The 26,236-nt window shown below is 44.7% G+C and overlaps 1 protein-coding gene across 2 annotated transcripts; it reads right to left on the bottom strand.

The window, feature by feature from the left end:
• Positions 1-112: 112 nt before the first annotated feature.
• XRCC6 (X-ray repair cross complementing 6) lies at positions 113-26,230 on the bottom strand. Of its 2 annotated transcripts, XM_077757953.1 has the most exons (13): positions 26,137-26,230; positions 25,230-25,313; positions 21,700-21,812; positions 17,466-17,604; positions 16,949-17,203; positions 16,190-16,373; positions 12,183-12,369; positions 9,453-9,621; positions 8,347-8,508; positions 6,187-6,316; positions 5,411-5,511; positions 1,605-1,718; positions 113-527 (listed from the first exon to the last, which is right to left on the bottom strand). In XM_077757953.1, the coding sequence occupies exons 2-13, from the start codon at positions 25,303-25,305 to the stop codon at positions 331-333; spliced, it is 1,827 nt and encodes a 608-aa protein (XP_077614079.1). In that variant the 5' UTR covers positions 25,306-25,313; positions 26,137-26,230; the 3' UTR covers positions 113-330. The 2 variants fall into 2 exon arrangements, with proteins under 2 accessions (XP_077614079.1, XP_077614080.1); XM_077757954.1 differs by lacking the exons at positions 25,230-25,313; positions 26,137-26,230 and adding an exon at positions 24,750-24,768.
• Positions 26,231-26,236: the final 6 nt, after the last annotated feature.

The following is a 26,236-nucleotide window of genomic DNA, read 5'->3' as shown; positions in this document are numbered from 1 at the left end:
CACAGAGCCCGCTTCAGATCCTCTGTCCCTTCCTCTCTCTGCCCCTCCCCTGCTTATATTCTCTCTCAAAAATAAAAACATTGAAAAAATAAGAAAAATAAGAAGAACTGTATATAGTACAAAGTTAGAGCTCTTTATTCAGACAGTAAAGCACAGCAAAGTGGGAGGCTATGCTGTCTCCATGGCAACAGAAAGTCTCATAAAAGTAAAGTTCTTAGCTATCAGACAGACTCTTCCTGGCCCAGGAGAAACAGGTTTTAACTTGCTGAGAAGAAGACCAGGAAGCCCGGCTCTCATGCAGAAGGGTGGCTATAGCTGTTTGGTCTCTGGTCAGTTCTTCTGGAAGTGCTTAACGAGCGTGTCCATCAGCTCCTGCTTCTTCAACCCGCCCTTCAGCCCATACACCCGGCACGCTTCCTTCAGCATGGGCACAGTGAGCTTACCCAGTGTGCCCTTGCTGACATGGGCCTTCAGCTCCTCTTCAGATAACTCCACCTTGGGTCTTTTGCTTTCAGAACCTTTATCATCTGGGGGAAAAGGTCAGGAGGGAGTGATTGGAAGTGCTAACAAACAGTGGCCCTTCTACAACCTGGGCCGCAGGCCAACCATTTCCCATAAGCTGGGAGGCCCACCTAGAACCCCACGGGAGAGTATTTTGATAGGGCAGCTTCATTTAAGCATAAAGTCAACACCGTATCCCACCTAGAAGGAAGTTCAGAGTAGTGTAAGTGCCATCAGTCTGCCCAAAATTGGTGCTCACTCTGGGGAAGTCATTCCTTCCTCCCTTCCTTCAAAAGGTATTTACAGAGCACCGTGCACAGTACTAAGGCACCACACTAGATGATAGGCAAGTGCAGACTGAGTGGGATAAACAAGTAAATCACTAACATGTGCACAGGTGTGAAGCGCTAGGGTGGCAGTTCACACAGGGCAGTTTTTTGTTTTGTTTTTTATTTATTTTGAGAGAGAGCATGCACACATGTTCATGAGAGCAGGGGAGGGGCAGAGAGACAGTGAGAGAGAGATGACCCCAAGCAGGCTTCACGCTGTCAGCACCGAGCCCGACACAGGGTTCTGTCTCACGAACTGAGATCATGACCTGAGCCAAAATCAAGAGTTGGATGCCTAACTGACCGAGCCACCCGGGTGCTCCTAAAAGAGTCACTTCTGATGGAAAAGAGAGAAGGCTCCATGGCCACCCAACCTAGCCTCTCACAGCTCCATTTCCTTGTGGGGCTGTGAGTTCGAGCCCCACATCAGGCTTTGCGCTGATAGCGCAGATTCTCCGTCTCCTTCTCTCTCTGCCCCTCTCCTGCTAATGCTCCTTCTCTCAAAAATAAACATTAAAATTTTTTAAATAAAAAAACAGCTCCTGGGTTGCCTAGGTGGCTCAGTCAGCTAAGTGTTCGACTTCAGCTCAAGTCATGATCTCACAGTTCATGAGTTCAAGCCCTGCATCAGGCTCTCTGCTGTCAGCAGGGAACCCTCTTCAGATCCTCATTCCTCCTCTCTCTGCCCCTCCCCCGCTCGCACCCTCTCTCTCTTCTCTCTCTTCTGCTTTCAAAAATAAATGAACTTAAAAAAAAAATAGCCCATTTCCTCACCTTGTTTCCTCTTGGAAACTTTTTCTTCAGGATTATAATCAGGTGGGTAGACAAGCTCCTTAAACTCATCCACCAGGGGGCCGAGTCTCTCGTCTATTGCTTTTATTTTGGGCACTAGAAAAATCAAAACACAAGAAGAATGGCCAGATGAGTCACAGGCCCTGGCTTCCCATCCAGTTCCAAGTCTACAGGGACCCGAAGAGAAAGCACCTAACTGCAAGGGTTGGGGGGGAAGTCAGGAAAGGGTCCAGGAGGAGGCAACTAACCTTGTCAAGAACACATTTGACAAAGTCTTCCCAGTATTTACCGAGTACCTTCTAACAATAGCATTTAATGAGCACTTACTACAGCCAGGCACCTTTCTCGTTGCTTTAACCTTATTTATCTACTCCTCTAACGACCTCTAGGGTAGGTAAATTTGTTTCCTTGTTTTATAGAGGAAAGCAGAGAGATTAGATGACATGTTCAAGGTCACACAGCTGCAAGTGACAGAGGTGAGAACAGGGCTAGATTCTGGAGTTGCAAGCAAGAGTCTGCGTCCCCGGTGGGATTACAGGGTAAGTCAGGGTAAGGAGGCAGTAAGAACATAAATACAGTAGATGGCAGTGCCGTGAAGTAAGGGACTGAACCAGGCACACGGAACACAGCAGGGGTCAGGAAAGACTTTCTGCAGCCAAGTCTGGAAAGCTGAGTGCTCTTCTCAGGCGGGGACTGTCCCAAGCAGAAGGCACAGGACTAAGAAACAGCAGGGAACATAGAGCTTGAAGGTAGAATGTCAGCGAGGAGGCTGGGAAGGTGATCACGGCAAGGTCATGGAAGCCTTGAACACCTGCTCCGGTCTTAGACTCTGTCCTGAGAACAGTGGGGAAACTCTAAAGGGCTACGAGCAAGGGGACAACATGATCCTATTTGGAAAGATCATCCAGAGCTGTGTGTGGAGGGATGGCAGGCACATTCCCGGGACCGATACAACAGGAAAAAGATGATCTTTGGGGGAAAGATGGTAATTCTGTTTTCTTTTTTGTTACCTAACCATTATGTAGTTTCTAGAGCTTGAGACCTGAGCTGTGTCACATCAAGGACAGGCATGAAGAGACGAGTGTCTCCTCATCTCCTCACGTGGCCACGTTTCCAAAGTACAAAGGGGAGCTCCTGCCCCTTGGTGTGCCCAGAAGACGGCACAATGTCACAGCCAAACTGGGCTCCTGCCGAGACAGAAGCCCCATGTTCCAGACTACAGGGGTCTCTGCGAAAGCTTTGGTTCTCAACCTGGAAACCAGCTAAGACTTTTAAAAAATTCTGATGCCCAAACCCCAGCCCCAGGGATTCCGATTTAAGTGGTCTGGGGNCTGGGGTGATTCTGCTGCACAGCCAGAGCGGAGAAGCAGCGTGCTAGAGGTAAGAGCAGGCCTCAGAATAACCTGGAAGGCTTGTTGTAAAACAACCTGAGTTTCAGATTCAGTCAGCTTGGGAAAGGGTTCAAAATGGGCATTTCTGACAAGTCTCCCGGAGACACGGGTGCCGCTGCTGCAGGAAGCACACTTGGGACCACTGGTGTCACCTGAGGAGGGAGAAGCGAATCGCCTCGTGCACTCGCTCCCATGTTTAGAGGAGGAAAACAAGGGAAGCAGGTCCAGCAAAGGCGTCCTGGGGCACTGTCGGCCCAGGAGGAAAACCAAGGCAGCGTGGGGTCACAAAGCCACACAGAGAAAGCGAGAAACAGCTCAGTCTTCGGGAGGTTATTTATTCAAAGGAAACCGTATCGCGTGTCAGGGGGAAGCAGATATACACCGGCTTGGAAACGAGCGAAGAACGTAAAAGAACAGGATGCAAAGGCGTCAGGTGTCTGAGCAGCAGGACACCTGGGGCCTGCGCCGCCACCACCAGGCAGCAGCAGCTCCGGCCACAGCCCAGGACAAGGGGTATGGCTGGAGACACAGGCTCGGGGGTCACGGACACGAGGGAGACAGCAGGCTGNACTCTGAAACACGCTCCAGGCTCTGAGCTGGCAGTCAGCACAGAGCCCGATACAGGGCTCGAACCCACGAACCGCGAGATCATGACCTAAGCGAAAGTCGGACGCTTAACCGACTAAGCCACCCAGGCGCCCCCAAACTGTTTTGAAAACAGAGGCAGGAAGAGCAAACACAGCTTGCAGTAAAATTACAGGACAGGAGCCAGAATGTACGAGGCCAAGGTCCCGGCGAGGAAGAGAGAGAATGCTGTGGAATAAAAGGGAACAACCGTGTTCTGAGCACTTCCTGAGCTTCAGGACCGAGACGGTGTCAATATTTATAAGAACAGTATCACTGTCCCCATTTTATGTATAATGAAACGGAGTTTCAGGTAGAGGACATAAGATTCCAGAGCTACTCAAGTTAGTAAGTGGCAGAGCTGGGATTCAAATCTGTATCAGTTGTTTCCAAAGCCTGTGTCCTTCACCACACTGCTGCAGACCAGGCAATGTCCTCCCTGATTTATGTAAAGGCCATCAAGAAAGATGGCTGCTTGGGGGCACCTGGGTGGCTCAGTCGGTTGAGCGTCTGACTCTTGACTTTGGCTCAGGTCATGGTCTCACGGTTTGTAGGATCAAGCCTCACGTCAGGCTCTGCGCTGGTGGCACGGAGCCTACTTGGGCTTCTGTCTCTCCCTCTCTCTCCCCCTCCCCCACTCATGCTCTTTCTCTTTCTGAAAAATAAGTTCACTTAAAAAAAAAAAAAAAGATTGGCTGCTTAATTCCAAGGTTCCTCTTCGGCCAGATCCAGCTAACAGTGACCACCGTAATACAGGTACAATAGCTCTTATACATCTAGTGCTGGGGCTGTTCTGTCTAGTAAAGAGAGATCATTAATAGCTGGGAGGTAGGGGGCTCCATCGGCTAAGCGTCCGACCTCAGCTCAGGTCATGATCTCACAGTTCGTGGATTCAAACCCCGCGTCGGGCTCTGTGCTGACGGCTCAGAGCCTGCAGCCTCCTAGGGATTCTCTCTCTCCCTCTCACTCTGTCTCTCTCAAAAATAAACATTAAACAATTAAAACTAATTAAGAATAATAAATGGGAAGCTAAGCAGGCCACACTAATTGTTCTGATCTTCTCAACCTCCGTCAAGAGCCTTCATTAAATCACCTCTGTTTCCCAGCTGATACTTACCTGTATCATCAAACCGTGTGTGTCTTCTTACAAAACACGTAAGAGAACCACAATCAAGAAAGGGACTGGTAGCGAGCTCAGGGCTCAACCGAGGAGGCCAGGCAAATCTCCCCAATGCTGGGTCACGAGGATCTTCTCAGGCAGGGCATATAGTCTGATGGACAGACAGGAAACACAGGGGTGCAGAGCGACGGTTCTGGGCCAGACACACCAGATTCTAAACCTAGATCCACCCTCACTACTTAGGGCCTTGGCAAATTGCGACCTCCTCTATCAAATAAGGACAACAGTGCCTGCCTCATAGTTAGAAGAATTAGATGAGTCCACAGCTAGGACACACAGTGCCTGGCACACAGTAGGCGCTCAATAAATGTTACTATTATTATTTTTTTTTTTTTACTTTTACCACATGTAGTCATGAGGGGGCCTGGTTCAACACAGGTCTCAGAAGCCTGGCACTCCCTCCTCCTCTCACGGCCGAATGAGCCAAATCTGTCCTGAGGCCATCTATGCTGGTCTGGAAAATCTCTCCGAGACTGCTGGAAAAACAAGGCTGAGTCTCTGGAGGATGCTGGGAAATGCATCCATATTTCCAGTCCAGAGGGAAACTGTTACAAAAACCTCCCACGGAAAGAGCTTGGTCACTGGCTTCTTACATGTCAAATCCACTGCCTGTTCGGGCTCCATCAAATCCAAAGCCAGGGCCTCCAGGTTCCTGAAGTGCTGCTGCAGCACCGGGTTCTCAAAGGCGTCGCTTCTAGTGAAACGGGATCATAAATACATTTAAACATTAAAAAAAATTTTTTTAATTAAATAAAATTAAATAAATCTGACTGAGATATCACAGGCCCAGGGTCAGCTGAGGAAAAGAGCCCAGATACAATAGCTAGGACTCTTGTCTCTTGAATCAACTTTTCTCTAAGTTTCAATTTACTGGAATCCAAAAGCCGATTTAAAAAACAAAAAATTTTTACACTTTATTTTTGAGACAGAGAGAGACAGAGCATGAGCGGGGGATGGGCAGAGAGAGGGAGACACAGAATCTGAAGCAGGCTCCAGGCTCTGAGCTGTCAGCACACAGCCCGACGCGGGGCTCGAACCCACAAACTGCAAGACCATGACCTCAGGCGAAGTCAGATGCTTAACGGACTGAGCCACCCAGGCACCCCTAAACGCGGACTTAAAAGCTAACAGTCCCTGCCCTACTGTCTGTCACTGGAAGCCGTGGGCAGAGAGAGAAATGGAGAAGGTAGGGTCATGGAAGTACAAAAAGAAAAAAAAAAAAAAAGACGAAGGAGAGGTGGTGGGAGATGGGGAGACAAAGAGCCTGAATACTCCTTCTTCCCGTGTTCAGGAGGAGCCTGGGAGTAAAATAATCCTCTCACCCCAGGAGACTGTTCCAGAAGAAAGCCTGAGACAATCCACGACTCACCTATAATTAAAATGCAGCTTCTGAACAATGGCCTTCATCTTGTCTATCTGCTCTGAGTTAGCCATGACTTTTTCAGTAAAGGGCACCTTCCGTTTGTCGTCGGCATAGGGTAAGAAGACAAGCTGGAAACCTGAAGAAAGGGGATTAGTTTCCTGAGATTTGACTCAACAAACGGTTTCAGTTGTGGAGTCGTCATTTGTCTCTCAACTTCAAACTCACCCTTCTATGCAGCTGTGATCCCAGCCCCATGTCTCCTTTATCAGCTGATTCCCGTCAGCAGCCTCAGCGCAGAGAGGGAGGCGGGAGCGCCCCTCCCCATGCCTTCCCGTTCCTGCCGCCACTGGCCAGGCCAGGGCTCTGGGCCAGTAGCAGCTGGCCCCGGCCTCCAGCTTTCTGGATACACCCAGAGCCAGCCAGACAGGGCCCCCTCCCAGGATGGCTGAGACTCAGCTCCATCAGGCCCTCCCCTGAGCCTTAGCCTCTCCCTTCTGTTCCCCAACCCCTTCCACACACTCAAAGGAAAGAGGAAGGGTTGTCCAATTNCAGGCCCTCCTCTGAGCCTTAGCCTCTCCCTTCTGTTCCCCAACCCCTTCCACACACTCAAAGGAAAGAGGAAGGGTTGTCAGGCTGATCTTGTTCCAATTTTCTGTCATGTTCTAAAAGGCTGCAAAATCTAGCCTGGAACCGACCTCTGCTGCCAGGTGAGGGGCCCTTGCTAGCAACGCCCACGGCACTGAGCAAGAGGAAGGAGAAGTGCCTCCGCTCTCCTCTGCCCTGCAGCCTCCCTGGAGCACCAGTGACGGAGTCTCCCCGGGGGCCAGCCGGCAAAGGAGGAGCCTGAGTTTGGAGAGTCTCGGCCTCAGCGGCATGGAACATCGCAGGAGGAGCTTGGAGCTGAGAGACCAGAGCTTCCGAACTGACATACAAAAGCTATTCCTCAGCATTTTGAAGAACAGGGGTTAGAGATATAACATATTCAAACAGTTACTTTACAAGGTTCATGTTTTTTAAAGAGTTGGGATTTCTCCTTGTTTTTTGTTTTTTTTTTAAATGTTCATTCATTTATTGTTGAGAGAACAAGCAGGGGAGAGGCAGAGAGAATCCCAAACAGGCTTTGAGCGGTCAGCACGCAGCCCAGCGAGGGGCTCAGTCTCACTGCTGTGTGATCATGACCTGAGCTGAAATCATGAGTCGGATGCTTAACCGACTAAGCCACCCAGGCGCCCCCATAAAGTTCATTTTTATTAGCATGGATAAAAAAGAAGTCTACCATCTCCTGGGAACTTCGGGCTAGGCATTTGTACATTTATTAACTTATTTCAAATGTGAAACAACCTGAAGAGAAAGGTGTTCCAGAATTTTCATCTTTACAAGTATGGAATATAAATAGAAAGGTTATTTGCCCAAGTTAGCCAGGTAACGTGTGGCAGAGATGGGCCTGAAACAAAAGAAAGGAAACTTGCCCACACATAAGAGTAAGATCTAGATGGGGCGCCTGGGTGGCTTAGTCGGTTGAGCGTCCGACTTTCGCTTAGGTCATGATCTCGCGGTTCGTGGGTTCGAGCCCTGCGTCGGGCTCTGTGCTGACTGCCAGCTCGGAGCCTGGAGCCTGTTTCGGAGTCTGTGACTCCCTCTCTCTCTGACCCTCCCCTGCTAACGCTGTCTCTCTCTCTCTCTCTCCTAGAAATAAATAAAACATTTAAAAAATAAAAAAAAGTTCATTAAAAAAAAAAGAGTAAGATCTAGCCAAGTAGGACTTCAAAACCCATGGTCTTTCTACTATACCTCACTGCCTTAGTGTGTGCAGAAGATAAACCAAACATTAAACACTGCAAGGGTGCCAAAGAATGGCTTTTAGTAAAGAAAGATATCAGCACTGGGCCATCAACTTTGACAGCAACCTGCTAACAGTCCCTATGCAGCCAATTCTCAACTGGGACTGCAGAGCTGCCTTGTACAGGTGTACATGCTGTGCACTGCACAACCACATTTGGCAGCTCTACCTGGCTCTGCATCTTGGCGTCTGTGCAACTCTGAAAATACACATCCCCTGGGCCCCATTCCTAGACACTTTGGTTCAGCAGGTCTGAGTTGGGATCCTAGGAGTGATTCCAAAGTCGGAGCAAAGTTCAGTAGCACTGAAGTATCTCTTCCACTTACCTGGGGGAGTCACCTGAATTTTCTGGTCATCCAGCTCCTCCTCCTGTGGCAACAAGGCCACAAAATAAGGAGGGGTGTTCCGATGGGGGGTGTATCTGCACACTGCCATGACCTCCTTCTCCAGACACTTGGTGAGCAGAGCACTGAACAGAGCTGAGCTCCCTGGAAAACAAACATCCCAGGGATCTGCATACTCAGAGTGCCTCCTTTTTTCCCCTCTTAGCTCGCGTTATAACCTACAAATTCTCTCCCATTTTCTTACACGGGCTCGTGATACTTCAACAGGGAAGGTGTGAGAGCCCAGAGCTGATGAGCAGCAAAGGCACGAAAAGGAAGAGAAAGGGATTAGATGCCTCAAATAACCCCATTTAGGAGTGTGAATTATTAACACTAGTTCACTTTTACTATATTTAGGCTGATGATATAAATCCCAGTTATTAATGAAAGGCAATCAGGTCAAATCCAGGGGGTTCATTAGCTACAGCACGGAGAAATATAGGTCTGGACAGCACAAACGCAACCACCTACTTCGTCTCATCTTTAACTGCCGACAATAGGTAAGAAACTGGTTTTTCCTCTTTGTTAAGTCTCTAACTGATGCCTCAAAGACAGAATTCCATAGGAAGCAAGCTTTAAAAATGTGAATTCTATATCCCCCCTCCCACCCCAGATACTCACAATGCACAGCAGTGTGTTATAGGTCCTAAAGAAATCTCTTTACCTTTGCTTAGTCCCAAATTTCCAAAACTTACCTGACCATGAAACACTTTTAAAACACCCCCTAGGGGCACCTGGGTGGCTCAGTCAGTTAAGCGTCCGACTTCGGCCCAGGTCATGATCTCACAGTTCGTGGGTTCGAGCCCCGCATTGAGCTCTGTGCTGACAGCTCAGACCCTGAAGTCTGTTTCAGATTCTGTGTCTCCCTCTCTCTGACCCTCCCCTGCTCGCACTGTCTCTGTGTCTCCCCCTCTCTCAGAAATAAAAAAGACATTAAGGGTTAAAAAAAAAAAACACCCCCTAAAGCCATCCTATCCAGTCTCCAGGCAGCTCGCTCAGTAAACTGCCTTCTGTTATTCATTTACCCCTGACCCACGGACGCCACATACCATTTACCAGGGACTCCTCAGGGTACACAAACCGGGAGGGCCTCAGGTAATGGTGCTTCTTCAGCATTATCAAGGGCTTGAAACCGATGAGAATCAAACCTGGCTCATCAAACCGTTTCAGCTCTTCTGTTTCCTCTTTCTCTAGCACAATCTGACGATTCCCATAGATCTAAAGGAAGGGGAACACGAGGGACACATAAAGAGGCTACATGGAGATGCAGTCGTTGCCACATGACACTAGCAAGTTAAAGTACACTTTCTTCTCCAGGCGCAGCTTCCTCCCACCGTAGGGAATTAACATTCACTGGGTGCCTGCCAGGCACTTTATGTTTGTCGTACAATCTATCTTCTGTGCCAATCCTCAGCAACAGATGTTAAAAACTGTTTTACGGATGAGTGAAACAAGCTCGATGGCTGGTGACTTGCTCCGGGTTATGCAACGGAACTGGGCTCTAAACCACCATCTTTCTGGGGCGCCTGCGTGGCTCTGTTGGTTAAGTGTCCAACTTCGGCTCAGGTCATGATCTCGCGGTTCATGGGTTTGAGCCCTGTGTCGGGCTCCGTGCTAACAGCTCAGAAGCCTGGAGCATGGTTCGGATTCTGTGTCTCCTTCTCTCTCTGCCCCTTCCCCACTTGCACTCTCTCACTCTCTCTCTCTCTCTCTAAAATAAGTAAACAATAAGAAAATATTTTTTTAATAAAAAAAATAAATAGGGGCGCCTAGGTGGCTCAGTCGGTTAAGTGGCCGACTTCGGCTCAGGTCATGATCTCACGGTTGGTGGGTTTGAACTCCGCATCGGGCTCTTGTGCTGAGCTCTTGCTCAGAGCCTGCTGCCTGCTTCGGATTCTGTGTCTCCTTCTCTCTCTGCCCCTCCCCCGCTCACACTCTGTCTGTCTCTCTAAAATAAATAAACAAACCACCATCTCTCTGGTGAAGGCCATGCCCTTCAAGCATTTATTCCTTCCCTCAGTTAACATATACTCTCAGCATCGTCCCTGACCCACAAAGTAAACTTGAACCATGCCTATTTATCAGGAGGACCTATTTCAGGTACTGTGCTAGATCTCAGTGTGGGAGACAGACAGACACACAAACACACATAGTATCACTTCTAAACTCTAGTGTCTGCAACGTGGTCCTGGATATACAGTTCGTAACAGGACTTAACAAGAGTCAAACTTGAATTTAATGAACACGAAGTTTTTTCACAAGCACACTGGATCAAGAAAGAAACTCCATGACCAAAAGAGTTACTGCCTATGAAAAAACCAACCTATAAAACTAGTTACTTCCAAAATGGAAGGGGAAATTTCTTGTCTTCTCTGTCAAAAGGTAGGGAAAAACACTCCAGCTTGAGATTTGTGCTCCAAAAAATATCTCATGGGTTGAATCAAAATAATATTTTAGGGGCACCTGGGTGGCTCTGTCAATTAAGTATCTGACCCTTGATTGCAGCTCAGGTCATGATCTCATGGTTCGTGGGTTCGAGCCCCGCATCGGACTCTGAGCTGACCGCATAGAGCCAGCTTTGGACTCTCTCTCCCCTTCCCCTGCTCGCTTGTTCCATCTCTCAAAATAAATAAATAAACAGTTATTTTATTTATTTTATTTTATTCTATTCTATTTTATTTTTGAGAGATTGATAGAGACAGCATGAGCAGGGGAGGGTCAGAGAGAGAGGGAGTCACGGAATCCGAAGACAGGCTCCAGGCTCTGAGCTAGCTGTCAGCACAGAGCCCGACACAGGGCTCAAACCCACGAACCATGAGATCATGACCTGAGCCGAAGTCAGACGCTTAACTGACTGAGCCCCCCAGGTGCCCCTAAATAAACATTTTGAAAATAACATTTTAGTTACTTAGTTGATCCTTGGTTGGTCCTGACCTTATGCAAAAAAAAAAAAAAATCTCAGATTCTCTCCCACGTTTTGTATAATCAAAAAGGATGACTCATTTGATTTTAATTTTAGATATCAAATCATTCCACAGATTGCACAAAGGTGAGAGAATGAGGAAAGACAATGTTCTGCATTCATAGTCTGTCCTTCAGATTAAGAAAGGCATACGTGTATCATTTCAAAGCACAGGAAAAATTTGGTTGGGGGAGGGACACCTCTCCCTAAAAAAAGTACAGTTCACACCTCACATACTTTGCCTCATTCATCTCACTAGTTAACTCTAAGGCATTTTCTGCTACTGTATCCAAGCAAGGAATCTAACTGATAGAGCAGAATACAGAGTGGTCACGGGCTAAAGTTTCCACTGACATCTCTTTCAAACATTGGCTCTAACTTTCTAACTCTCAAGGTATTAATGATCTAGATGCCAGAGTGCCTGGCTGGCTCAGCTGGTAGACTCTTAATCTTGGGGTTGTAAATTCAAGCTCTATGTTGGGTATAGAGACTACTTAAAAATAAAATCTCTAGGGGTGACTGGGTGGGCTCAGTTTGTTGAACTCAGTTTGTTAAGACTTCAGCTCAGGTCATGATCTCACAGTTCGTGAGTTCAAGCCCCGCATCGGGCTCTGTGCTGACAGCTCGGAGCCTGAAGCCTGCAGCCTGCTTCCGATTCTGTGTCTCCCTCTCTCTCTCTACCCCCACCCGCTCGTTCTCTGTCTCTCAAAAATAAACATTAAAAATTATAAAAAATAAATTAAAAAATAAAGTCTCTTTCAAAAAATGATCTATTGACCCTTCAATGGGAGAAAATTCAATAAGAAGGCAGGCCTACCTGAGACCTCTTGGTGTCACTAGGCAGAAGCAAACTGCCTGTGTTTACATTAAATGTCCGGGTCTTGGTTTTCACTGGTTCATTGGTTTCCCGATAAAGCCTCACCGGAGGAGGCCTGAACGCCTTCTGGACCAGATTATAAATGCCCACAGTGAGCGCTGTGTCTTTGCTGAGCTTAAGCTTCAGACTGGAGGAGATAAAAATTAAAAAGTAAACAAACATGGGACTGAAAGATTATACTTTCCTAGCTAAATCGTTTATGGGACCCAAGCCTTGACTTATTCTCTCCAATAATCCAAATTCTTAGAAAATAAACAGAATACATTTTAACACTGCAGTGGAGTTTGCTAACACCATCTCAGGGTCGCGCCACAAAAATTCGTTTCAGAATATATTGTTAACTCCTTAAAATAATGGTAAAGAATGCACTGTAATAAAAATAAGGATTATTTTTATTGAGCCCAGCCCTGTATCCATCACTTTATAGCTATTTGCTCATTCAATCATAATAACCCTGTATTATATGATCTGTTGTTTCCGCTGGTGTCTAGTGTCCCCTCCCCCTTTTAACAATGAAACCCCAATATTTCTTTGGGAACCACCCTTCCTTCCCCCACTGCAGTTTTGGGGGAATGTTAATCAAGGTGCCATACCCTCCTCTGGCCAAGTGGTGGGCATATTTGGCCTAGCCTGAAGCCGTCAGACCTGTTACCCTTAGAGTCTAAGTCATAAGCGGTGACCAAGGAAGGACAAGGTTGCCAGAGATGCTTTGTGAGAGCGCTACCGTGAGGACACGGTCATTCGTTCTTGCTCTCTGCATTGCTGGTGCCACCCCGGTTCCTATACTACTCACCCTGCTCAGGCCTGTGTTATAACATCTGAAATTAGTCAAGAGTCAGTATCTGTTGTTAACCACCCAAAAACCTATTACTGTCCCTTTTAGAGATGAAAACAATGAGGCTCAGAGAGAGGTTATCTAACTTCCCCGAGGACAGACAATAATAAAAACTGGTGTTCAAACTCAGGTATGTCCAATTCAGAGCCCAAGGACTTTCCCATTAGGACATACAGCTCCAGAGTATTTATACCAACTTCTTATGCAGCCATCAGACTTCTCGAAAATGTGTTTAGAATAATGAAATGTGCAAAGGGCCGCCTGGGTGGCTCAGTCGGTTAAGTGACCAACTTCAGTTCGGGTCATGATCTCACAGTTCGTGAGTTCGAGCCCCGCATCGGGCTCTACGCTGACAATACAGAGTCTGCTTGGGATTCTCTCTCTCCCTCTCTCTCTTCCCCTCCCTGCCCATGCTTTCTCTCAAAATAAACTTTAAAAAATACTTTATTAACAATGAAATGTGCAAAATATTTATAATATGATATTGACAATATAATTTTAAAAAAACACAAAAATAACCTATGTTACATGTTCTTTCCAAGCACACATGGAACATTCTAGGACAGACCATATGCAAGCCATAAAAATGAGAGCTATCAATACATCCAAAAAGACTAAAATCATACAAAGTATGTTCTTTAACCAAAAAGGAACTAAGTTAGAGATCCACAACAGAAAGTAATCAGAGAAAACTTCAAAACTTGGAAATTAAACAACACACTTCTAAATAATCCAGATGGTCAGAGAAGAAATGATAGGGGAAATTTAAAATTATTTTGAGTTGAAAAGTGAAAAATACAACATTTCAAAAGGTATAGAATGCAGCTAAAATAGTGCCCCGGAAGAAATTTATAGCTTTAAACACTTTGATCAGAAAAGAAGAAAAGTCTCAAATTAATAACCCAATCTTCACCACTGTGGAATGTTTAACAGTAAGTACTTAACGATGAGAATGGGTTTAAACAATTTATAGCGAATTCAAAGCCATACTGGTGTGCGTGGTGGAAAGAACAATGGTTTCGGGCAGGGCCCTGACTAGAATTTTGGTTCCTGGAGCAAGCACCTAATATGCTCTCAGATCGATTTGGTAATGCATCACGTGGCCCACAGATGGGCATTCCTACCAACACCAACCACTTGGTGGTTTCCTACTTTAAGCTTATTCTGGCTTATTAGCTGTTAAACTCCACTGTCTAAAGGCTGTTGAGAGAGAGGTGACAATGATCAGGCCATGATCTCAGAGTTCATGGGTTCGAGACCCTTGTCTGACTGTGCATGGACAGTTTATAGCCTGCTTGGGATTCTCTGTCTCCCTCTCTCTGTCCCGCATGCACTCTCTCTCCCTCTCAAAGATAAATAATCTTAAAAAACAAAAAACAAAGAAAAGCACAATCTTCAAAAGTAATTTTTAAAAACTGTTGTATCCTGGGGCACGTGGGTGGCTCAGTGGGTTAAGTGTCCGATTCTTGATTTCGGCTCAGGTCATGAACTAATGGTTTGTGGGTTTGAGGACCATGTCGGGCTCTGCACTGACAGGGTGGAGCCTGCTTGGGATTCTCTCTCTCCCTGTCTCTGTCCATCCCCCACTCATGCTCTCTCTCAAAATAAATAAATACACTTAAAAAAAACCAAAACAAAAAACAACTGTTGTGTCCTCTAAATTTTAGTATCCTGAGGAAAAGCACTGGTCAATGTGGTCCACCCTGGCCCCAAGCTTCAAGTAACCTTGGTTCTATTTCTAACCAAAAATAGCAAGTCCATTAGTCTCCCTACCAATCTTAAATTCTCACATTTATACACTACATTACCTTTCAATCTTGAAAGGGTCATAACTGAGTTAAAATAAAGTTACAGTAGAACATATGGTTTATGTCACACCTGGACAAGGGAAATATGGAGAATGTTGTAGAAACATATATGTTGTAGAAACTAGTCTAAAACGAAAGCTGGATGTGACCCTTTAAAAAATAACATAGGGTGGGGCACCTGGGTGGCTCAGTTGGTTAAGCGTCCAACTTCAGCTCAGGTCATAATCTCATAGTCCGTGGGTTCAAGCCCCACATCGGGCTCTGTGCTGTCAGCTCAGAGCCTGGAGCCTGCTTCGGATTCTGTGTCTCCCTCTCTCACTGCCCCTCCCCTGCTTGTTCTCTGTCTCTGTCTCTCAACATAAAATAAAGACATTTAAAATTTTTTAAAAATAAAATAAAAAATAACATAGGGGAGCCCTTAGGATTCTAATGTCAAAGGTCTCTAAAATAATCTAGGGTGCTTAAGTGGCTCTGCCGGTTAACCATCCAACTCTGGATTTCAGCTCAGATCATGACCTCAGGTTTGGGCCCCATGACAGGCTCTGCACTGACAGCGAAGAGCCTGCTTGGGATTCTCTCTCTCTCCTCTCTCTCTGTCCCTCCCATTAATGCTCTTTCTCTCTCTCTCAAATAAATAAACATGAAAAGAAAAAAAAAAAGAAGCTAATCTAACAATCTAGTTTCTTTTGGTCTCAGGTTTATAAGAAATTAGAGTAATGTGGGGTGCCTGGGTGGCTCAGTTGGTCAAGCATCCAACTTCGGGTCAGATCATGATATCACAGCTCGTGGGTTCAAGCCCCACGTGGGGCTCTGTGCTAACAGCTCAGAGCTTAGATCCTGCTTCCAATTCTCTCTCTGTCTTCCCCTCCCCTGCTAACACTCCATCTCTGTCTCTCTCTCTTTCTCTCAAAAATAAACATTAAAAAACTTAAAAAATCAGAATAACTTAACATCAGAGAAAATAACTAGCACTAAGTTTTTGCTCTGTATCAGGTATTGCTTTTATCCACAATTTACAGAGAAGAAAGCAGATGATATACTGGTATGTGCAACTGAGGAGAGAGTTAGGCCACAACTGTTTACCCCAAGGAAGCAGAGAGCTGTGTTATTCTGGAAAATTAGCATACCAGCTCTTCCCAAAGAAAGAGAAGCAAACAGTTTGTGCTATCCTGAAATAAAGTGAGTGTTTTAGAAGAAGACAGGGAGGCACAGCCCGGAGGTAAGTATCCAGGGAGGTCAAGGCAATGCAGTGTTTAAGACTAAGTAGGGTATGTGTGGGCAGCTGGCCCAGGTTCAGAGCATACCTGCAGAGCACGCGCTTCTTGGTCTCCTTGGCTCGAACCTTCCTCAATAGGTCTTCCAGCTTGCTCGACTCCTCAAAGTGAACCCCTAGGTCCTCATCATCCGCGATGCTGATGATATCTCGGTAGAACAATGATATGTCAAAGCCCCCATGTTTCTTCAGGTGCATCAAGTCCAGGAAGATACCTGGGGCAAGGACGGCCAAAAGTGAGGGGAAAGCAGAGTTTTCAGCAAGTGAGAGTTTTTTTCAGTTGAGCTCAAATATGCAAAGAACTAGTGGGATTATTAGCATTTTCAGGACTTACAGAATCACCAAGGGAATCAGCTACTATAATGACGACTGATTCAAACCACTGCCACATGCGGTAGCATGAAAAGTTAAGAAAAGCTTGCTCTAGTGGAGCCCCTCAGAAAGCCAAAGGCCTCGGGGAGCCTGGGTGGCTCAGTCAGTTAGGCATCAGACTCTTGGTTTCGGCTCAGGTCATGATCTCACGGTTTCGTGAGTTCGAACACCGCATTGCAGAGCCTACTTGGGATTCTCTCTCTCTCCGCCCCTCTCCCACTTGAGCTGTTTCTGTCTCTCTCAAAATAAATAAATAAACTTAAAAAAAAAAAAAAAGAAAGAAAGCTAATGGCCTGGTTATTTTCAGTAGGAATGTTACACCTGTGTAACATCATTCTTATTCTTTTATTTCACTCTGGATGGTGAAAAGCCAATGTTTGACATCAGCTATAAAGAAATAACAAGAGGAAATGCCAACCTGTGTCACGGAGATCCGCGGCTTTGGTCCTGGCGCGGCTGGCTTTGGCACTGTCATTGCGGTGGGGGTCGTCTTCATTGGTGAACAGCATGACCCTCTTATGGCTCATCTTGACCTGGACATCGCTAAAGAGGTTGGCACAGACCCACAGCACTTCACTTAGCGAGTAGTCAGATCCATGGCCAATTAGATCTTGGAAACATTTTTTCCCCTGCTCCCCCTTAAACTGGTCAAGCTCACGCACTCGCTTAGCACCTGATCAGAGACAAGAAGTCAAACGGGCAGAAAAATCAGGATAGTGTCAGTGCCGCTTTTATAAGGCTAAAAGAAGAGCCTAGGGTCCCGTGCTCACCCCAGAGGTGTGTAACCCATAAAGTCCTCAACCCAGGAAGAATTCCTTGTGCAGGAAAGCACACTTGTATTCAAGATGTCATCTACCTCCTTCTCCACACCCCTCTTTGTTCAGGGTAGTGACCTTCCAGTATAAAGGAAAAGCTGATCTTAGACTACTACTGACCTGGATTATCCAACTCCTGTAAGACGTAAATATTTTTGAAATTCACTGAATTTTTATCCTTCTCAGTACCATAGAACACCACCGCCAAGAGATCTTGATTACTGCTTATGATCTTATTGGTATATACATTCTGGATACACTGACAAAAATCAAAATAAAATCCGATTAATAGTTAACTACTTACCACTAAAATTAAGCTCCATAAGTGCCTGGCACACAGTAAGTGATCGATATATTTGCTGAATTTTACATGGCTTTAGATTAAGGAATGACCTATACCTGGGGCACCTGGGTGGCTCAGTCGGTTAAGCGTCCGACTTCAGCTCAGGTCATAATCTCACAGTTTGTGGGTTCGAGCCCCGCGTCGGGCTCTGTGCTGACAGCTAGCTCAGATCCTGGAGCCTGTTTCAGATTCTGTACCTCCCTCTCTCTCTGACCCTCCTCTGCTCACGCTGTCTCTCTCTCTCATGAATCAGTGAGAGGGAGGGGCATACATGTTACACTATAACAGAAGGCAGAGGATGTTAAGTATATAACAGAAATATAAGCGGTTCTTGCCATAAGAAATCAGAGGATTAAAAACACATATATACTCAGGGAGAAAATTATGTTAGAAGGGAGAAAAACAGCCTAGTACTGGAATCAGAAAATCTGGATTAGAGTCCCACTGCTGTTATTTACTTAATTGACTGAGTCTGAACAGGCCACTTGACCTCCCTCAAGTAGCCTGATACCAAGAAACAGAATTTACATATATAAAAGGTTTAAACTAACAATAAGTAGACGTGACCCAACAATAAGTCCATAACTACTAACAGCATTTTTTTTTCCTAACAGCATCTTTTAGAATCAAATTTGCTTCATTACACAGTTAAAGACATCAGTATTCCAGGAAAGTTCTATCTACCCATTGAAACTAAGGTCAACAGCAGGGCACCGGGCTGACTCAATCAGTAGAGCATACAACCCTTGATCTCAGGGCTGTAGGTTTGAGCCCCATGTTGGGTGTAGAGATTACTTAAAACTAAAATCTTAAAAATAAAAAAAATTAAAAAAAAAAAACTAAGGTCAGCATGGAGTAAATCAGTGTCTCGTTAACAGCTGGTCAGTCCTGTGACCTAATTAGTTCTGGGAGGCACCGACATTATGTCTGAGAACTAAAGCAACCAGAGCAGCACCCCCCAACCTGCCCCCACGACTGGCTGGAGACTCTACCCAGACTTCCTCACCAGTAATTCTCTCCCTAAATGCAGAACTTAAACTATGTCTATTCACTGACAATCATCCGCATAGCAAGTCGGTATTTCTATAAATATTTTAATGTATTCTTTTTGATTAGTGAAGTCTGTTGACATACATTACAGTAGTTCAGGTGTACAACATAGTCACATGGCGTCTATACATTACGTTTTGCTCACCACAAGTGGAGCTACCACCTGTTACCATATAATGCTATTACCATACCAGTAACTGTATTGCCTATGTTGTACTTTTCATCCCCGTAACTGTTGTGTTTTTGTTTTTCTTTCTTCTTTTTTTTTTTTTTTTTTTTTTTTTTTTTTTTTTTTTAAGGAGGCTTCACGCCCGGTATGGAGCCCAACACAGGGCTTGAACTCATGACCCTGAGATCAAGACCTGTGCTGAGATCAAGAGTCAGATGCTTAAGCAACTGAGCCACCCAGGTGCCCCTCATCCCCACAACTTTTAATCTACATTGAGTACCCTATAAACATTTACAAAAATTTGGTGAGGGCTTCTTTTAGGTTCTAAGAATTAAAAAAAAATTGAGAAAATGTTTTTTCATTGCTTGTTACATGCATTATACTCATCTGTGAATGTCTCACTCTTTTGCTATATAATACTACATTTCCTTCTGGGTTCTTTTTTTTAATGTTTTTTTATTTATTAAAAAAATTTTTTTTTAAATGTTTTTATTTATTTCTGAGAGAGAGAGAGACAGCATGAGCAGGGGAGGGTGAGAGGGAGATACAGAATCAGAAGCAGGCTCCAGGCTCTGAGCTAGCCGTCAGAGTCCGATGCGGGGCTTGAACCCACGAACCGCGAGATCATGACCTGAGCTGAAGTTGGACGCTTAACCGACTAAGCCACCCAGGCGGCCCTTAATGTTTATTTTTGAGGGGGACACAGAAAGAAAGGGATCTTTAGGCATTAAGGTTTCCAATTTTTTTTTAAGTTTTTATTTATTTATTTTTAAGAGAGAGACAGAAAGAGAGCAGCAGAGGGGCAGAGAGAGAATCCCAAGCAGGCTCTGCACTGTCAGCAGCACGTCACCTAGGCATCAAGGTTTCTAAAAACCCTTTGGAATTACATGCAGAACTGTGACTGTATCTTCCTGGAGAGAGGGTACACAGCTGTCATCACATCCTCAGAGAGGTCCCTGAGTCCAACAGCGGTTAAAGCAGTGCTCCTCGAAGAGTCATCTCCAAGCAAGTAACAGCAGTACCACCTGGGAACCGCTGGAAATGCAAATTCTTGGTCCCAGCACTAGACTCTTACAGAATCAGAAATTCTGATTCAGAAATTCTGATTCTGGGGTAAGGCTCTGCGATCTGTGCTCACAAGCCTTGTGTGAGATTCTGAAAAACACTGCTTTAAAGTTAAAGACTGTTCTTATTTTTTTTCTAGATACAAGATATTCTGATTTGCCAACAAGAACTGCCTGTATACAAATTAGAACATGAGAAGCTTCTGTTTGGTTTCAAACTCTAAAAACATAAGATATACGATCAGTCTTCATAATTCTTCTGTATAAAGAAATGGTAATCTTTGTTTAATTCTTTTTTTTTTTTTTTAAGTTTCTTTACTTATTTTGAGAGAGAGAGAGAGAGAGAGAGAGAGCAGGCGCGTGAGCAGGGGAGGGGGAGAGAGAGAGAGGGAGACAGAATCTGAAGCAGATTCCAGGCTCTGAGCTGTCAGCACAGAGCCCGATGCAGAGCTCAAACTTACAGACCACAAGGTCATGACCTGAGCCAAAGTCGGGACACTTAACCGACTGAGCCACCCAGACGGCCCTCCAAATTAACTACTTTAAAGTGAACAATTCAGTGGTATTTAGTATTCACAACGATGTACATCTATCATTGCTATCTAGTTCCAAAACATTTTCATCACAATGCAAAACCCCATTCTTACCATTAAGCAGTTGCTCCCCATTCCTCTGTCCCCACCACCATCCCTGGTAACTGCCAACCTACATTCTTCATGGAATATGGATTCGTTATTTCATATAAATGTAATCATACAACATGTCACTTTTTATCTGGCTTCTTTCACTTAATATAATGTCATCTAGGTTCAATCACCTTGTGGTATCAATAGTTCCTTCCTGGGGTGTCTGGGTGGCTCAGTTGGTTAAGCATTTGACTTTGGCTCAGGTCATGATCTCAGGTTTGTGGGTTCGAGCCCCGTGTCGGGCTCTGTGCTGACAGTTAGCTCAGAGCCTGGAGCCTGTTTAAGATTCTGTATCTCCCTCTCTTTCTGACCCTCCCCTGCTCACACTGTCTCTCTCTCTCTCAGAAATAAATAAAACATTAAAAAAAAATTTTTTAATAGTTCCTTCCTTATGCCTGAGTAATATTCCACTGTATGTATAAACATTTTGTTTATCTGTTCAAAATGTTCAGAAATGAGACAGAGGTGGTGGATACACAGCACTATGAATGACTAAATACTTCTCAACTGTATACTTTAAAAAGGTTAATTTTAGGGGCGCCTGGGTGGCTCAGTCGGGTAAGCATCCGACTCTTGGTTTCAGCTCGGGTCATAATCTCGCATTTGTGGGTTCGAGCCCAGTGTCAGGCTCCATGCAGACAGTGCAGAGCCTGCTTAGGATTCTCTCTCTCTCTCTCTCTCTCTCTGTCTCTCTCTGTTCCTACCTTCACTTGTGTGTGCGCTCACTCTCTCTCTCTCTAAATAAACATTAAAAAATAATAAAAATAAAATGTTTAGTTTTATGTTATGTAATTTAAAAATCAAATCAATTTAAAAACCAAAAATATTTAACCCTCACAACCACTTGATGTGGTAGGTACTATTATTCTCTCCATTATAGTGTTTGTTTATTTTTGAAGGAGAGAGACAGAGCATGAGCCGGGGAAGAGCAGAGACAGAGGGAGACACAGAGCATTCATCAACAAATTTTTCAGAGTCCACAATTTTTTAAGTGGTGTTAATACTTTTTTCTTTTTTTAAATTAAATAAAAGGTAGTCTTACCTGGATGCTCATGTCAAAAGGAGTCAGTTCAACTTCATCCTGAGATTCAAACATGGCCTTAGAACCATCAACCAAAAAAATCAAACTATCTCTTCCTGAGTATGTATATTCTCCTATGTGGGAAAAAACAGAGGAGAAAATGTTCGCCCTTGTGTTCATAATTATGATGTTTATTATTCATATAAAATAGAAAAAAGCCCATTATAATGCCCACTCTCTTCCCAAGAGTAGCCACTATCCTGACTTTTAATAATCATTTCCTTATTTTCTTTAGAGTTTTATCATCCAAGTGAACATTCCTTTCTAAATTTTTTTGTTGTTGTTAGTGTTTGTTTATTTTTGAGGTGGGGAGGGAGGAAGGACAGAGAGAGAGAGAGGGAAATACAGTCTTTAACAGGTTCCAGGCTCGGAGCTGTGAGCACAGAGCCCAATTGTGAGCACAGGGCCCAATGAGGGGCTCGAACCCATGAACCGTGAGATCATGACCTGAGCCAAAGTCATACTTAACTGACTGAGGCACCCAGGCGCCCTCAAATGAACATTCCTAAACGGTAGTTTTGACTTGGGGGAAAAAAATGTTTTTGAAGACTCCTAATCTATAGATACCCTTTCCGTCTTTTGTGTCTTATAACTTACTTGCTGAAGAACCAGAATGTTGTGTTATGTACAGTTTTCCACCTTCTGGATTTTGCTGACTGGATTCCTTCGGTGTAGACTGACACAGTCCTCTGTCTTTTCTACTGAGGACCTAGAGGCTTCATCAGATTCAAGTTTTCTTTGTCCCTTTTCTGGCATGTTGACGGTTTTTTTTTTTTTAAATAAAAACACATAAATATCTGACTGTCTCCCTTTTTGACACTGCTGCTTTCTAATAAATGTAATTGCTTATTTGTAAAACAACATAATTATGAGTCGAGACCCCTAAACAAAAATTCTACCTTGACCCAGTGAATTCTACCTCTTAGCAATCTAAAGAACATAAGATATGAATAATCCTAAATCATAAGATATGAAAGATATGCAGAATTTTCCATAGTGTTGTTTATTAAAGTAAGAAATTAAAAATAACTGGCGCGCCTGGGTGGCTCAGTCAGTTAAGTGTTTGACTTCGGCTCAGATCATGATCTCCCTGTTCATGGGTTTGAGGCCCGCGTTGGGCTCTCACTGACAGTTCCAAGCCTGGAACCTGCTTCAGATTCTGTGTCTCCCTCTCTGCCACTCCCCCGCTTGTGCTCTCTTTCTCTCAAAAATAAACATTAAAAAGAAGAAAAAAAGAAAATCTTTAAAATAAAAATAAAAGTACTGGGTGAAAAAAGAAGTTGGGGTGCCTGGGTGGCTCAGTCAGTTGAGTATCTGACTTTGGCTCAAATTACGATCTCACAGTTTGTGGGTTCAAGCCCTGTGTCTAGCTCTGAGCTGACAAATCAGAGCCTGGAGCCTACTTCAGATTCTTTGTCTCCCTCTCTCCACTTATACTCTGTCTCTCTCTTTCACAAAAATAAACTTAAAAGAAAATTTTTTTTTACTTGAAAATAACTGAAATGGGGGCACCTGGGTGGCTGAGTTGGTTGAGCATCCAGCTCTTGGTTTAAGTTCAAGTTCAGGTCATGATCTCACAGTTTGTGGGTTCAAGCCCCAGAATGAGGCTCCACACTGACAAAGCAGAGCCTGTCTAGAGTTTTCTCTTTCTCCCTCTCTTTGAACCTCCCCTGCTCTCTCTCTCACCCTCTCTCTCTCTCTCAAAATAAATAAACTAAAAAAATTGTAAAAAAAANTAAAATAAAAAAAAAAAAAAGAGAACACATAAGCAGTTACATGGAAAAGACAGAACTCAAAATTGTGTACATATGCTTAAGATTCTGTGTATATATGTTTAAAAAAAATAAGGTGCCTGGCTGGCTCAGTCAGTAGAGCATGCAACTCTTGATCTCCGGGTTGTAAGTTTGAGCCCCAAGTAGAGTGCAGAGATTACTTAAAAAAAAAAAACTTTCAAAAATAAAAAATTTAAAATAAAAAAAATTAAAATTTAAAAATAAAAAATAAAATGAAAAATATATTCACTATGATTAACTATAAAAAAAAATCAGATACCAAAAAACAAAATAAAACAAAAAAAAACAGACATACACAGTTAGGAAATATAAGAATGAAAGATCTATGAAGGAAAAATGCAAAATGCCAAAATGCTGGTAGTGGCTGTGTTAGGGCAGTAGATTATATAGATTACGGTAAACTTTCTCTTTTATGTCCTATATTTCCTATGTTTGTCTCTTTTATTTACTTTTTAAATGTTTGTTTCTTTTGTTTTTAATTTTATTTTTAACATTTATTTTTGAGAGACAGAGCACAAGCAGAGGAGGGACAGAGAGAGAGGGAGACACAGAATCCAAAGCAGGCTCTAGGCTCTGAGCTGTCAGCAAGGAGCCTGACGCAGGGCCCGAACCCATGAACCGGGAGATCATGACCTGAGCCGAAGTCCAGTCTCTTAACCAACTGAGCCACCCAGGTGCCCCAATGTTTGTTTTTGAGAGAGAGAGAGAGAGAGAGACTGTGAGCAGGGGGAGGGGCAGAGAGACAGAGGGGAACAGGGGATCCAAAGCAGACTCCAGGCTCTGCACTGACAACAGCAAGCCAGATATGGGGCTCAAACTCACCAACGGTGAGATCATGACCTGAGCCAAAGTCAGACGCTCAACCAACTGAGTCACCCAGGTGCTCCTGTTTCTCACTTTTAGTAAAAACACTTTAAAATTTTCTTATCCGGGGGGGCGTCTGGATGGCTCAGTCAGTTAAGCGTCCGACTTCAGCTCAGGTCATGATCTCACAGTTCGTCAGTTCGAGCCCTGCTTCAGGCTCTGTGCTGACAGCTCAGAGCCTGGAGCCTGCTTCAGATTCTGTGTCTCCCTCTCTCTCTGTCCCTCCACCACTCATGCTCTGTCTCTCTCTCAAAAATAAACATTAAAAAAATTTTTTAAAAATTAAAAATAAAATAAACAAATAAAATTTTCTTATCCGGGACTTAAATTAACCAGTATGTAGATTACATGTACCCCTTATTTCTCTTCCTTTATCCTTTGTCTTACTGTCTTGTCTGAATATATACTCCCAAACCTGGAGGCTATGGCGAGAGAATGACTCTTGTAAACTGTGTTGCTAATGTCTTCTCTTTGGCTGCTGCAGTTACTGTGGGGTGAAGGCATTCTTATACTGAGGTCCTACGATGAGTAAAACAACTTTCCTGGGTGAAGAAAGGTCTTATCTGGGTCACCTAAGTTGACAAAGGATACCAATGTTCAGCGTCAGTTACTGGAGCTAATAGATGTCAATCTACCAGTACCTAGTAAAAGTTCAAGGCTAGGAATGTCCCATAGACTAGAGTAGGATCTGAATAAGAGTCTAGGGTAGCTCTGCAAAGTTCAATGGGAGAAAAGCATTGGAGATTATCCAGGGGGAGAAGGGTAAGCCATGAAACAGGAGAAATGGGGAAAGTCTTTCTTACACACAGAACAGCACAGGTTAAAATCACTTACCACCTGCTTCAAGGCCTTCTTCTTGTTCTTCTTCTTCATCGCCCTCGTTTTTGTAATAAGACTCCCAACCTGACATAGTGTTTACTGGTCACCAGGTGAAAGAAAGTTATGATCAGTTACATGCAAATTTAAACCTAAAAAATATCGAGTCCTAGGCTTGAGATCTGTCCTAAAGTCTTGAGATCATTCTTTTTATTTTTTTATTATTATTTTCTTTNTGGGTTCGAGCCCCGCGTCGGGCTCTGTGCTGACAGCCAGCTCAGAGCCTAGGGCCTATTTCAGAGTGTGTCTCCCTCTCTCTCTGACCTTCCCCTGCTCACGCTGTCTCTCTCTCTCTCCTAAAAATAAATAAAAAATATTTTTTAAAAAAAAGAGATTATTCTTGAGGAATGTGGATGCGGATCCTGCTGCCTCCGGATCTCTCAGTGATGGAGATCCATTAGTATATCGTCATAGGTATCATTCCAGCAGGAGTTTCACTTCAGCTATCCCTTAGGGCCTCTTCCGGGCTGGCGGTGGCCCCGGGTGGCCCTCCGATTGGTGTGCTGGGGCAGCCCAACCCGGAGGTCCCGCCTGGCCTCCGGCACCAGCTGGACCTACGGTATTCCTGCTCCAGGGTACTCCGTTCTCAAGCGACCCATTAGTCCAGATCCCGCCCAAAAATCTCCCCCAAATCCTCCTCCAGCCACGCCCAGCGGAGTCTCAAACGTAGGAGGGCTTCAAAAGCCAGGCGCCGCCCCCTACGGAGGAGGGAAATGGGATCAAAAACTGTTTCTACCCCCAGGTCCGCACACTTCATGCTCCGCGGTGAGGCCAGAAGGACGTGCAAGACTGAGTGAGCGAAGCAGGCCGAGGGAAGCCCTGGCCGGAAAGCAACGCACGCAGACAACATTCTCAAACCACCCACCTTAGGTGCGAGGAACAGTTCAGTTTGGGCAGGAGAGGTACCGCGCACGCACGGGCACTAGTTTTCGCTCCCAATCAACGCCCCGTACGTCATCACGCAC

Source organism: Crocuta crocuta, unplaced genomic scaffold (assembly GCF_008692635.1).
Source record: "Crocuta crocuta isolate KB4526 unplaced genomic scaffold, BGI_CrCroc_1.0 scaffold143, whole genome shotgun sequence".
Lineage (NCBI taxonomy): Eukaryota > Metazoa > Chordata > Mammalia > Carnivora > Hyaenidae > Crocuta > Crocuta crocuta.
Note: the sequence above shows the minus strand (reverse complement) of the source record. Positions and strands in the feature narration are given on the sequence as shown.